The sequence below is a fragment of the Echinops telfairi genome, unplaced genomic scaffold, assembly GCF_000313985.2.
Source record: "Echinops telfairi isolate 266 unplaced genomic scaffold, ASM31398v2 ScPeMD7_7424;HRSCAF=8462, whole genome shotgun sequence".
Taxonomy (NCBI): domain Eukaryota; kingdom Metazoa; phylum Chordata; class Mammalia; order Afrosoricida; family Tenrecidae; genus Echinops; species Echinops telfairi.
The window spans coordinates 43,377,181-43,391,445 of record NW_022111324.1 but is presented as its reverse complement, the minus strand read 5'-3'; the positions used below and the strand labels follow the sequence as shown (position 1 = coordinate 43,391,445).

General features: G+C 37.4%; 1 protein-coding gene across 1 annotated transcript; it reads left to right on the top strand.

Moving 5' to 3' along the window:
* Positions 1-5,693: 5,693 nt before the first annotated feature.
* LOC105978356 (60S ribosomal protein L17-like) lies at positions 5,694-14,020 on the top strand. The gene is made up of 2 exons (XM_045298175.1): positions 5,694-5,796; positions 13,524-14,020. Exons 1-2 carry the CDS (start codon positions 5,694-5,696, stop codon positions 14,018-14,020), a joined length of 600 nt encoding a protein of 199 aa, XP_045154110.1.
* The last annotated feature ends 245 nt before the right edge of the window (positions 14,021-14,265 follow it).

Below are 14,265 nucleotides of genomic sequence, written 5' to 3'. Positions count from 1 at the left end.
AGTTAGCTTTTCTCTGATTGTGAGCTTGCAAGGCATTGTAGATTTTAGTAATAAGGTCTTTGTCTGATGTTTCATTGCTAAAGATGTTTTCCCAGTCCTTGGACTCTCTTATTACTCCCTTGGTGAATTCTTTAGATGTACACAGGTGTCTTATCTTCAGTATGTCCCACTTGACAGACTAACATTTTAAATGGCACCTGGTCCCATATTGGTAATATTGCTAGCATATGGCACTTTTGACAGTGCCGTTTTGAAGTGCTGTTACCCCACTTCGAACAATATAGGAAAAGGCAATTTTCTAAACAATATTTTCTCATTTCAAGATTCCCCATTCTAGTAACACATTCAGACAGAACAATGTGCGGAAATGATCCCAGGTATTGACTCAGTCTGTAAAAGTGAAATATATTAAATTGTTTTAAGTTAAGTTTATTGAGGTGTCACTTACATATGATGAAATTAATGTTTTTAATATATATCATTCAATGAGCTTTGACAAATGTTCAAAACATCAAGCATTTATATTAAAAAAAAACATTTCATGATCTTTTTCAGTCAATCTTTTGTCTCATTTCCCTTAGCTCCTGACAACAGATTTGTCTTCTGTTTCTAGCGCTACTGACAAATTTAGCTTTATCAGAATGTCATATAAATGTGGTTGGTCTGTATGGTCTTATATTACTTAGCATCATGTTTTTAAGGTTCATCCACGTCATTGTACATACAGTGATTTAGTGCGTGAGTGCTAGTGCTAGGTCAATCACATAATGTGTCTTCCATTTAGCAGATGATAGGCATTTGTGTATTTCCAGGTTTGGGCTATTAAGAATGAAGCTGTTTTGAACATTTTCCTATAGCACTCGATGAGAGCACTGTTTGCATTTATTTTGGTATATCTTTATGACTGAGATTATTGGTTTGTAAAGTAAATGCATGTATTCCTTTGTTAAAAACTCAAATGTTTTAAAAGCTATAGTGCCATTTTACAACACCGCTAGAATTACATGAGAAGTACTGATGGCAAAGTGGGTTGCTGACAGGTTAACAGCAAGGTTGGTGGTTCCAACCACTCGGTGTTCTACCAGAGAAAGATGGAGCTGTCTGTTCTCGTGAAGAGTCACCTCCTTGGAAGCCCCGGGGACAGCGGTAGTGTGTCTCCCAGACTTACTCTGAGTCGGGTCCCACTCAAGGTTCCTGAGAGCAGAGGACGAGTTTCCCAGTATCTCCACATCCTAGTTAGCATTTTCCCCTTTTTTAGTAGTTAATAGGATGAAGTACGTAATGCTACTAATTTATCATTTGATTTTGGTCTATAGACTTTGACATATTTATGCAGTTCACAGTATTTTCTACGGTTCCCTGTCATGTCTTTTTGTTCAGTAGCTATTTCAAAAATGTGTTAATATCCAACTAGGGACGCCAAAACCATTTTTGTGTGATAAAATCCTATTTAAAAATCTCTTGATATATGCCTTTTTATGGTTTCATTAGTCTGGCTTAGAGTATTGACAACATTCGCATTTATTCCATATGTAGTTGAAAAAATCTATATTCTCCACTTTTACAATTAAGTGCAGCTGGTGATAAAGCAGAGGGATAGGCAATGGAGCAAATTTAAGAGAAAACAAATAGTTACCATGTTAACTTTTCTATTACTGTGTAATAAAGTATCACACATTTAGCAGATGAAAACAATGCTTATTTATGAGCTCATAGTTCTTTAGCTTAGACGTTTGGCAGGTTATGCGAGGGTTCTCTTCTCACTGTATCACCAAACTTAAGAAATTTTGTTTTACTGACTCGTGGGTCATATTGGTAGTTGAGTGACAGAATTCTTGCATTTGGAGTAGGAGGTCTGCATGTGATGCCCAGCCACTGCTCCGCATGCACAGTCGTCCCCAACACACCTGTAATGGAAGCTTGGCTTATATGAAGCTGAACAGTGTCTCAATGTAACTTCCAGAGTGCGGCAGACCAGGAAAAATGTTCTAGTCATCTACTTTTGTAAATCAGCCAATGTAAACGCTATGTGCTACCATGATCACAGACACGAGGCTGCACCATTTTTGTTGTACATGGAGTTAGAATGCTAGGGATAAACTATAGAAAACAATATTCAGTAATGATCAAGATATATAATCTATCTCTCATCCACAAACTTCCTCATGTTTCTTTGTATTCAATCCTTTCTTCAACTTTTACCCCAGGCGACTATTATACTCTGGTTCCTTGAGACTTCCTCACCCCTCATGACCATGACCCCAGTGCTGCTTCTCACTTCAGACTACACAGGTATAGATAAGAGATGGGAGTCCACGACACACAGAATCCAGGAACAGGAGGGGAATAGCGATACCAGAAGGGTAGGGAGAAGTGGGGGAGAGGAAGTGAGAAAGGGGTCACTGATTGCAATGACTGACAGACAACCATACACCCCTCTCCAGGGGGAAGAACAACAGAAAACATGGGGAAGGGAGACAGCAGTCAGTGTGAGAGATGATAATAGTAATAATTTACCATCTATCAAGGGAACATGAGGGTGGGGAGAGGGAGGGGTAAAAAGAGGAGCTGATACCCAGGGCTCAATAAAAGGTAAATGTCTAGAAAAGAATGAAGGCAACATATGTACAAACATGCCTGATGCAATCAACGTATGGATTGTAACAAGAGTTGTAAAAGCCCCCTATAAAATGATCTTTTAATTAAAAAGACAGTATAATCTCAAGTGTGTTGTTTCATTATTTGGGTATAATGCTTTTGATATTCATCTCTGTTGTGTTTATAGTAATTTGTTCATTTTTATTGTAAAATAACTTTCCATTCTATATATGTGTCTCCTATTATTTAACCATTCTGCTATGATGGACACTTGAGGTATTTCCAGGTTTGGGCCAATGTAAATCTAGCTGTTAAGAGAAATTGTGTACAAATCTTTAATAAGCCTATGATGTAACTTCCTTTATATTCATACCTAAGTAAATGCTTACATTTCTAAGAAACTTCCAAACAATTTCCAAAAATTGTGTACCATTGTAAAGGTCTCTACATTCTTGTAGACTGTTGATATCTTTATTTAGAAATTTAGCCATTCTGCTGTATGTATGGTTCTAATTCTTTTATAGTTTTCAACTAAGTATCTTCTTGGTAAAACCCTCATGAAAATCACAGGACAGGGTAGCTACTCATTCGGTTATCCATACATCTAGTTTGAACCTGTCAACTCAAAGTCCCAAATAACCACCACGACCCTTCCTGCCACAGGAGCTGTGCATTGCACTTCCTAATTTAGAGGTAGTAGCGTCCATGATAGAAATTGTTTCTTGGCTTTTCCATGACAGATTTAAGATCAACTATTTCTTGACTGCTATAAGTCAGTTATTATATGCCAATTTATTTTCCATCTTCTAAATTTTAATTGTGGTTGTTTTTTTCAGTGTAACCTCTATCGTGAATGATGTTGGAAGTAAGTGTCTGTTGTCATCTGAAATAATATGAACACCTTGCAGCATTGGATTTTATATTGTAGGAGCTATATATTTTTTATACACTAGGGTCCATAATAAAAATTGCACTACTTCACCAGGATGTTGGATTAAAGAGCGAGCTAGCGTCTATAGCTAGAGGAAAATGGGAAGATAGCACACTGGTCTTTTCTAAAGGGTTTGGAAACATGATTTTGAACTATACTTTATCTAGGCAGGAATGACAAGAATAAAGATATCCTATAAAAGGTGCAATAGAGAAAAGCTTGTGGTATTATCCGTGTTCAGCCTTAGACAACAAGTTTGGAGAAGCATAAATACTGTGTATTTCAGTTAGTCTTCAACTTCAAATGAGGTTCCATTCTGATGACTCAATAATAAATCAGATCTGACGCAGTCAAATCACTCTTTTTTGTTGTTGTTTCTATTTAAAAGTGTGGCAGTGTTTTGAACAGTAGAGCATTACATTCAACATCTGCGATTGCACATCTGAGAATGATGGCATCAGCAACATTGTACATAGAACATATTACTACTGAAGTGGGATACAAAAACTAGCTACACGTGAAATTTATCAACATTCAAATACATCAAAAATAACAACTCCCTTTACTCCACAAATATGTATATATTTTTCATATATATATATATAGATATTCATATGATAGTAGGTTTAAAGGTAATCAGTGTGTATCCAAAGAGAGTGATCTCTCCAATGGTAGGGAAGGCTAATTATTAAAGTCTTTTGAACTCTACCAAAACCTAGTGGTTAAGCTTATAACATTATAATCACAAGTTTAACAGATATTTTTTATCCTGGAAGCATAGTGATGCAGCATGAAAGATGGACTTTATAAGCTAACTGCATTTTCAGAATGTCTATTTATAAGCCAACTGCATTAGAATGGCTATTCATTTCCATTATAAGTGAAGCATAAAATAAAAATTATAGAAAACTGAAACGTAAAAATTGTGTTACATTTTTCAATTAATGTTACAAAACACACGTTTTTTAAGCCTGAAGATATTCAAATATCTGTGATTACAAATGTTGCTGTTGTTAACCGCGGTTTAGTTTCTTCTGAGAAAAAGAGCAATCCTGTGTCGCTGGCACTCAATCCCGCAGTCCCAGGTTGGAGTTTCTTGGTTGCAGCCCCAAAGTCAACCCATCTCTGGGTATCTTCCTCCTCCTGTGGATTATTCCGTTATCCAGCGTGACGTTTTTCCCCGGGGACGGGGTCTTCCTGCGAATACGTTCACAGTACATGTCTCACCCTCTTCTGTGTGAGGACTGCGGTAGCTGTGCTTCTTCCAGGACAGGCATGTTCCTTTGTCTGGCAGTTCATGGTGAATTCGATATGCTTCACAAATCCCATGATTCAGTGGTATTGTTTCTTCTTGGTGTTCCTTACTCATTTTCCAACTTTGGCGGACATATTAGGCAACTTATTCCTGAAAGTGTTATTTTTGTTTGGTAATGCTTTCATGAATTTTTTGGCTATATATTTACCCATCACAATACAATGTTTGATTTATTAACTGTTTTCCCATGGTAATTGGTTGTGAAGCCAACAAAATAAAATATGTGACAACTTCAATCTGTTCTCTATCATGATGTTGCTTATTAGTCAAATTGTGAGAACATGTGATGTTTTTATATTGAGGTACGGTCCATGCTAAAGACTGTAGTCTTTGTTTTGCATCAGTAAGTGATTAAAGACCTCTTCACATCCAATCACCCACATATTGCAAGCTGTTAATGAGTCTTCTTCATACCTTATTCTGCATTCTTCTTCATACAGACAAGCTTCATGGGCTATTTTCAGCATGCAGATTAAATAAGTATGATGAAAGGCTACAACGCTGACATGCATCTTTCCTGGTTTAAACCACGCAATACCCCTGTGATCTGTCTAAACAACTGCCTCTTCATGTATGTACAGGTACTGCATGAACCCAGTTATTCTAGTGTTACCATCTTTATTAATTTTAGCTATATTTTTATGGTCCAGATAGCTGAATATGCTTGCAGAGTTAATAGAACACAGTTGAATACTGTTATGCTTTCAGCCATTACCCATCTGACATCAACAATCAAATCCCTTATTCCACATCCTCTTTTAAATCCAGCTTGCATTTCTAGAAGTTCTATGTCAGTGTCTTATTGCAAACATTTTGGAATTATCTTCAATAAAATGTTGCTTTTGTAGGATGTTGTTTGAAAATTTCCACAATGTCATAGATGATCTCACTGTGGGATACCCAGTCCTTCCAAGTGAGAAACTATATAGCAGTCTTAATAATTTCTTGACAGGTAAGTGAGCACCTCCACCCTACAATGGTTTGTTGAAAAACTTTGACTGGTCTTCCACTAATAGTGGAAGCCTTGTTTTTCACTCATCCCTCCAGTGCAGCGTGAGTTTTTTGCACCAACACTATCAGCTGTGGATCAAATGCTGCTTCTTGAAGTAGCTCAATGCCGTCTGGTTATTTTTAGTACAGTGACTATATGATATGCACTGTTCCCTTTTCTTTTGCTGCTTCTTGAGTCATTGAATATTTTGGCTGTAGAGACTTCAGTATTGCTGTTCAAGGTCTCAGTTCTTTTCTTTTCAGTTATTTTAGCTTGAGAAATGCCAAGGATGTACCTCGCTCTTGTTTTTCTAACTCTAAAGTTTTGCACATTCCATGATAATGCTTAACTTTATTTTCTCCAATTACACTTGAAATCCTCTGTTCAGCAATTTTAGTTCATCGTTTTCTTTGGCTACTTAACATTCAATAGCAACTCTCAGAGTTTCTTTTGTCATCACATTGATCTTTCATTTCTTTCCTAGCTTTTAAATGACTTTTTGCTTTTTACATACATGGCGTTCTTGATGTAGCCCCATAGTTTTGCAGACCCTCTGTTATTAGTATTGAGTGTGTCAAGTCTATTTTGAAGTGCTCTCAAAATTCAGGGGTATCTATGCGAGGTGGGAGAAAGACTTGGCTTCCTACTCCTTGATCTTCTCATCAAATCCGGGAGGAATGGAGCATACGCGTCTTGGAGAAGACAAGTCTGTTGGTAGAAAAAGGGGGGGGGTACCAACTTCCTAGGATGGGGGGATTACTAATAATAATTTCAAGGACCCTGATGGGAAAATATATCTGTTACTATGCTCCTAATAATAGACCATATTGCCTCAAGTTTATGTACACCCTTGGGAACCTAGGCCATTTGCCATTGAGGTGGTAGTTACATAATCTCCTGTCAACTTGAAAAGGGGTGGAGTCTAGCCTGTCAATCAGATCACAGCTGATGACCTCATTTAGAGACTCAAAGGAGATAAATAGCTCATTGGAGGACAGACACACTCTCTCTGCATTGTCTTCCTTCTGAAAAGACACATGGAGCTACACTAGAGCCCTGGAGCTGGAGGCGCCGCATAGAGACCCACACCAGCACTGAGATTCTTCCAACACCACTGCATCCGCAGACTTTCCCTCCATTGGTCTGTGATTTTCCTGCATTCAGTGTCATTGCATGTGTTGTGTGAGACTGAAGAGGAATTTATAGATTGGTATCAGACATATGGGCTAATATTGGACTTATGGACTTGATCTGGATTGGGCTGGGATATTTTATCAATATACAACTGGTCTTTTATATAAAGCTATTTCTTACACACATATGTGTGTCTATGAATTTGTTTCTCTAGTCAACCCTGACTAACACACATTGAATACTGAGACCTTTACCCCTGGATCTTCACGGTGCAGTACACACTCCATACCAGAGGGATATGATGTGGAAACCACACAAGGTGAACTAGTTTCAACCTCAAACACATCTGTTACCTTAGTACTTAAGATGAAAACTAGATGGTGTGTGAATAAATAGAAGACAGCTATACCAAGAGTATTGAACTGTCAGTAGGTGGACTAACACAAACTTATAATTTCAATGTGCTACTTTCTGTATTAAGATATGTGTAATTATGGAAGACCTGTGTCTGAAATTATCAATGAATATTATTGTAAGGTTTTCCTGACCATGAGCTCCTATTGTTTGTGTAAATGGTGTTCACTAATTTAAGGATCCATTCTGTACAAGTCAATAATCCATGTATTCTGATTTGTAATAAGCTTACACTTATTCAATCTCCCTTCTCAATAGTGCTTGACAATTAGTCCCATGGAACAAATAGGGACACTATAAACAGAAGGGCCTTACGCTCCAGAGAGATAATAGATAAGATGCTCTACCCTGCAACAACAGATATCTATCTCCCTAAGGCGAACAAGAACCATAAAGAAAAAATGGATTCAGAAATTGATTTGGGGCTCACACTTAATCCTAGCTCAAATACAAGAATAATTTGTTTTTACAACATGGTCCTGCTTGCAAGTCACCTTGATAAAAGAAATATGGAAGATATGAATATTATAAAGATAAAGAATGTTGATGTGCAAATATGCTTGATCCAGTTGATGCATTGATTGTTTTAAAGTTTGTAAGAGCACCAATAAAATGATCTTTTAATAATAATAATAAAAGAATGTCTGGTGAAGGAATTAGATTTTGCCAGCTATCAGAAAGAATACCATTTGGGGTTTTAAAGGCTTGTTTTTAAACAAGTAGCCATCTAAGTGAGACATCACCTAAACCCACAGGGAAAAAGCACACCAACATTCAAAGAAGAGAATAGTATCCAAGCTTAAATTATGAGGAGCTGGTGTGCAGAAGGCTACGTATGGATGACAGTGGAAGGCCAAAATATGTTTTCAGTATCTACACAGGGAATAAGCCTCTAGTGGGTTTCCTCTAATCATAATTGAGAAATGGGAACAACTTAGTGATCTGAAAGAGTATTGTAGAGACGACTCTAAGAGATTGAACTGATAAATCTGATTTGAATGCTTAAAGCCTGGTCAGCTGATATCCCTTTGTCTATACTTTATGCTTGATCTGGTTTTTAATATTTCCAGTGTTGTTTTTGTTTTACTTTCATGTGGGGCTTTACTTCTGTTGTATTTTGTCATTGTTGGTAGCATTCTTGACTCCATGTTATGTGCTTTTCTGAGTATTTCAGTTCTTGAAACTCAGGGTAATATCAAGGAATACAAGAGGGAAGAAAATATTTGGAAACAAATTGTGGGACCAGTTGTACAGCACTCCTTGATATGAGTGAACTGTGCAATGGAGTAGGTCCTGATAAAATGGTTTGCATGGGAAAGAAAGTTACATTTCAGAAAGCCACAAGGGTATTTCTACTCTGTCCTGTAAGGTTGCTGTGGGCAGAACTGACTCAAGGAAAGGAATGCTTGTTGTTGCTTGTTTGTTATTTTATAATCTAGGTATACATTGGCATTCACAGTTTTGTTTTACTTTTCTTCAGTTTCAACTAGAATTTGCAAATGAGCAATTGATGGACTGTGTCACAGTTGGCCCTTTGATTATGAACCTCTCCATGGACTCTGTTCACAGAGATAGCTTATTTGATTCAATCCGCTAATGTCTATGTATATATACATGCTGCTACTAATGCGGTGGAAAATATATTTACAATGAATAAGTCATTTGTTTTGCAAAATTCTATTTTTGATCTCTAGGATCATTTCTATCACCAAGACAATATTTTACAACAATTGATCTTTTATTTTATTTCTAAATTCCAATAATCTACTGCAATTATAAATGAATTTTGATTACATGTTTGATCAATTTCAGACTGCAGGTGTTTGTAATTATCTTCAGTTCCTTTATTTCTGCCATTAGCATTTTAATAATAGTCACATCAACTAGTCTTCCTTGCAGTTAGGTGAATTGTGTCCTATCACCAACAGTGTTTTACTTCAGGATGTATCGTGAAATTTTACGTTGATAATTAATGTGATACTATTTCTGCAATTTTACATCAACAGCATAATGATTGTCTGAATCAAATGGGCATTAATAATAGTCCATTTCAGCTCACCAATGCCTAGAATATCTAAGTATTCCATTTGACTTTTGACAGTTTCCAATTTATCTAGATTCATAGATCTTGATTTCAAAATCTGATTATTAATGGATGCTTATATCAGCTTATTCTCATTTTGAGTCATATCACATCAGTAAATGAAGACCTGCTCCACATTATTAACTCAACTCTCCTTTCAGGAGGCATTGTAGACTCAGTAGCACTTTGAGTGCCTTCCCAAGTGAGCGGCTTATCTTCCAGTACTTTATCAGACAGTGTTTTACTGCTGTTCAGCAGATTTTCCCTGGCCAGACTTTCCTAAGTAAATTGACAGGCCTTTCTTCCTTGCCTGCCCACTGGTGGCATAGCTTCCATCATCACAGCAACACGTAACCCACTGGGAGACCGAGAAGCAGTGGATACATTTATTTCAGAAATTAAACAGGCAATCCTGAATTACCCATTATATTTTATATCTAAATAGAATAATCAAGATTTCAATGAAAAAAATACCCCTTCTTTTAGAAGGCATGCTTATCAAATTGCACAAATATGGACGACAATTTGGAAGTTCATTTTCAGCCTTTTACTAAGAGATTAGAGGTGATATGTATTCTGTAGTGTCTATCTAAGGATCATTACCCAAATAACGTAGTTTTTCCTGTGCATTTGAGTGGCTTGCAATGTATGTTTCAGTGTCTACATAACAAACTCACTATTAAATTAAAACCTATACTTATGTTTAATGTAAAGGGAGCAAATATAGTCAATAGCTATGATACATACGATAAGGCAAGGTATAAAATTGATATGCTATCATATTAATCAGCTGGGGATGGGGGACTTCACAGTTTTCTTTGAGTGATATTGGAAATGGGCTAGCTAAGGGGTATGGGTATGGGTTTACATAGAAGAGACATTTAAAAAAATCTGACTACAACTTTCCCTTTTGTAAAAAAATACATTATTACATTATTGTTTCCTAGTCCTGAATAAGGTTGAAAAAAATCTAACATTCTAGTTCTAAAAAGTGATCCAGGACTTGATACGTATTTATCTACACTGAGTCTGCCCTGAGGCCATGCTACCATCGGATTTATGCTGCTTTCATAATGAAGACCGCTCTGTATCCCAGAGATCATTTGCTTAATAGAACTCGCAGCTACTCACTGAAGACTGAAATACATCAGCACACACCCAGCCACCCAGCAACCAGCTACAGTCCGTTTATATTGCGTCATTGCTAAAAATTAAGTCACAGCTTTGTTAATGGTCTATGAAAGTCTACATTTAAGAGAACTTTTGAAATATTCTAGAAATGCTGGAAATATTTATACAGTATAGCATCTATTTTAAACATGTAACCAAATGATTTACAAGTTATATGGCAACATAGAGGTCACAATGAGGATTTAGAATATGGACAGTGCTTGGAAATGTTTTCATTTTAGATAATATTAAGCTGTGAGCACACACTTAAGAATTTTCCTCTTGATTCACAATAAGTACAAATCTAAGCTTTATTTAACCCTAGGCTATATCTTTATAGCCAGGAGTGAAATCATTAAAGTGGTATCTAGATCCATTTCCAATGTCCTACAACATGCAACTCATTATAAGCCTATTTTCTAACACTATATAAATGTGCATGATAATTCATCTGAGCAAAATTGGAAAATGGATGATTTTAAAGTGCCACTTCTTAAAAAAAATAAGAGGCATATGTAAGATCACAACTCTTCTGTAAATTTGGAAGTAATTATTGAAATGAAAAATTTAAATATATGTAACAGGGTTGCTAAATAAGAAGATTCTTTACAAAAATCACAAAAGAAACCTAAATTAAATGAAGATTCACATTGTGAAGCTATTGTTTTAAGACATGTCCTCCATCTAGGGGTGGGCGTTTCTGAAGGGGGTGCTTCCATTCCTGTAGTCTTCCCCCGAAATACCTGGGCAACGCTAGCCAAAGGCAGTACATGTTCAAGAACCAATGCTTTGGAAGGAAGAAATCCAAGTTGCAACAGAGGCATTGGTGAAAAACAAGGTGTTGGCCTTCAGGAATTCATTGAATACCAAGTGAGAGATTTCAATTAACTGGTGCAGGGCTGAAGGCACCCAGTCATCTAGACCAAGACATTTGGAAAATAGTGACCTCCCCAATTACTGGAGAGATTTATATTTGTGCCCATTCCAAAGAAAAATGACACAACAGATTGCAGACGTTATTGGACAAAATAGTTAATTAAATTTTTGCTGGAGATAAGTTTTTAAATGTTGCAGTAGTACCCATAAGGGAACAACTAGTCATGTATGATTAAGAATCAGAAAGATGTTTGATTTTTGTTGACTATGCAAAGGCATTTAACTATTTGGGTAACAGCAAACTATACATAATTTTGCTAAGAATGGGAGTTTCAGAACACAATCGTTCTCATGTGGCATTTATTTATAGACAAAGGAGTAGTATTTTGAATAGAACAATGAATAATGCATGCCCTAGGAATCAGGAAAGGACTCATTCAGCCTGTATGCTGGGCAAATAATCTAATATATTGAATTATCTGAAGAACATGACAGTAGACTGGAGGGAGATGCACAGAAACTCTGCAATATGCAAATGACCTCACCTTGCTTGCAAAAAGAGAATAAATGAAGCACATACCGATGGAAATCAAAGATCACAGCCTTCAGTATAGACCACACCTCAACATCCTGACAACAGATATTCCCACAAAGGGGCCAAGGATGAACACCGTGGTGAGTAGTGTGCAGTTGAAATTAAGGATTTTTCATTTTTACTTAGCTCCACAATCAATGTCTATGCAAGCAATATTCAAACAAATTGGACAACAGATTGCACTCAACAAATCCGCAGTAAAATAACTCTACATAATGTTAACAAAGATGTGACTTAGAGTTAAGGTGTGACTGACCCACGCCATGATGTTTTCACTCAACTAATATTCATTTGGAACCTGCACAATGAGCAGCGTGGAAGCACGGTGAGATACTGGAACCCTATTGGACAGCACCCGAGCACAGGCAGAGACAGCGCCAGAAGATGAGGCACACAGGACTGACAACAACCCTCAAAACACGACTGAGGAAGACCTGCCTTGTCAAAGTAGAGTCACCCAATCAGAAGTCAATGGAAGAAAGCCTTCTGGACCTTCATTTGTTGATGGAGCATGACACAAAAAGAGGACAAAGCTGCAACTATCTATTACTAATTGCAACTTGGAATTATGAAGTAGGAGTCTAGGAAAATTGGAAGTCATAAAAAAGTGGAATGCATCAAGTTCGATATTCTAGGTGGTTGTGACTGAAAAGAAAGAAAGTTAGCAAGATGTTTATTTATGTTTTATCGACTATGTGAAAGCATTCGACTGTCTAGATCAACGGTTCTCAACCTGTGGGTTGTGACCCCTTTGGGGAGTCGAACGACCCTTTCACAGGGGTCGCCTGATTCATAACAGTAGCAAGATTACAGTTTTGAAGTAGCAACAAAAATAATCTTAAGGTTGGGGGGTCACCACAATATGAGGAACTGTAGGAAAGAGTCATGGCATGAGGAAGGTGGGGAACCACTGGTCTAGATCATAACAGACTATGGATGGCATTGAGGTAAAAGAGAACCCAAGAACACTGAATTCTGCTAATGAAGAATCTGTCCATGGACAAAGACACTGTCATGAGAGCAGAACACGGGGATATTGCCTATTTCACATCAGGAACAGTGCGCTTCGGGTTTATAATCTTTCACCATATTTATTCAATTTGTATGATAACAAAATAAGCATAGAACCTGGACTAGGTGATGAAGAAAGTGGCATCAAGATTAGAAAAACGATTATTCACAGACCGTGATGTGCAGATGATACAATCATACCTGCAAAAAGTGAAGAATATTTGATACACTTGCTCCTGAAGATCAAGGACTACAATCTTAGTATATGTGTTTTGCAACTCCAAGTTAAAAACAAAACAAAGCAAAAAAACCAACTCCTCTTCCTGTAGTGCTGGAGGTGATCTGCCAGAATGGTTTGCTTCTCACTTGTCCCAGAAAACCTCATGAAATCATGCTAACCACGAGGGTCGACTCTCTGGGTCCACTTTAAGAAGACCCATGGAATTGCCCAGGCCATCAAGAGGCGCATCTGGAAAGCTACCAAATATTTGAAAGATGTCACTCTGCAGAAGCAATGTGTGCCCTTCCCATGTTACAATGGTGGCATTGGTACGTGTGCCCAGGCCAAACAGTGGGCTTGGACCCAGGGTCGGTGGCCCAAAAAGAGTGTGGAATTTTTGCTGCACATGCTTAAGAATGCAGAGAGTAATGCTGAACTTAAGGGTGTAGATGTGGATTCTCTGGTCATTGAGCATATCCCGGTGAACAAAGCCCCCAAGATGCGCCGCCGGACGTACAGAGCTCATGGTCAGATCAAGCCACACATGGGCTCCCCCTGCCACGTGGAAATGATCCTGACTAAAAAGGAACACATTGTTCTTCAACCAGAAGAGGAGGTTGCACAGAAGAAAAAGATCCCCCAGAAGAAACTGAAGAACCACAAACTTACGGCTTGGGAATAAATTTAGCTTAAAATAATAAAGTTAAAGCAATAAATAGCTAAATAAAAACACCCAAATCCTCACAACTGGACTGGTAGATAACATACTGATAGATGGGTGAAATACTGACAAGAATTTCATTTGCTTGAATCCAAAGTCAATGTTCATGTAAGCAGTCGTCATGACACCAAACGACATATTCCATTGGGCAAATCTTCCCCCGCCAAACCACTTTTTAAGTGTTAAGAGCAAAGATGTCACTTTAG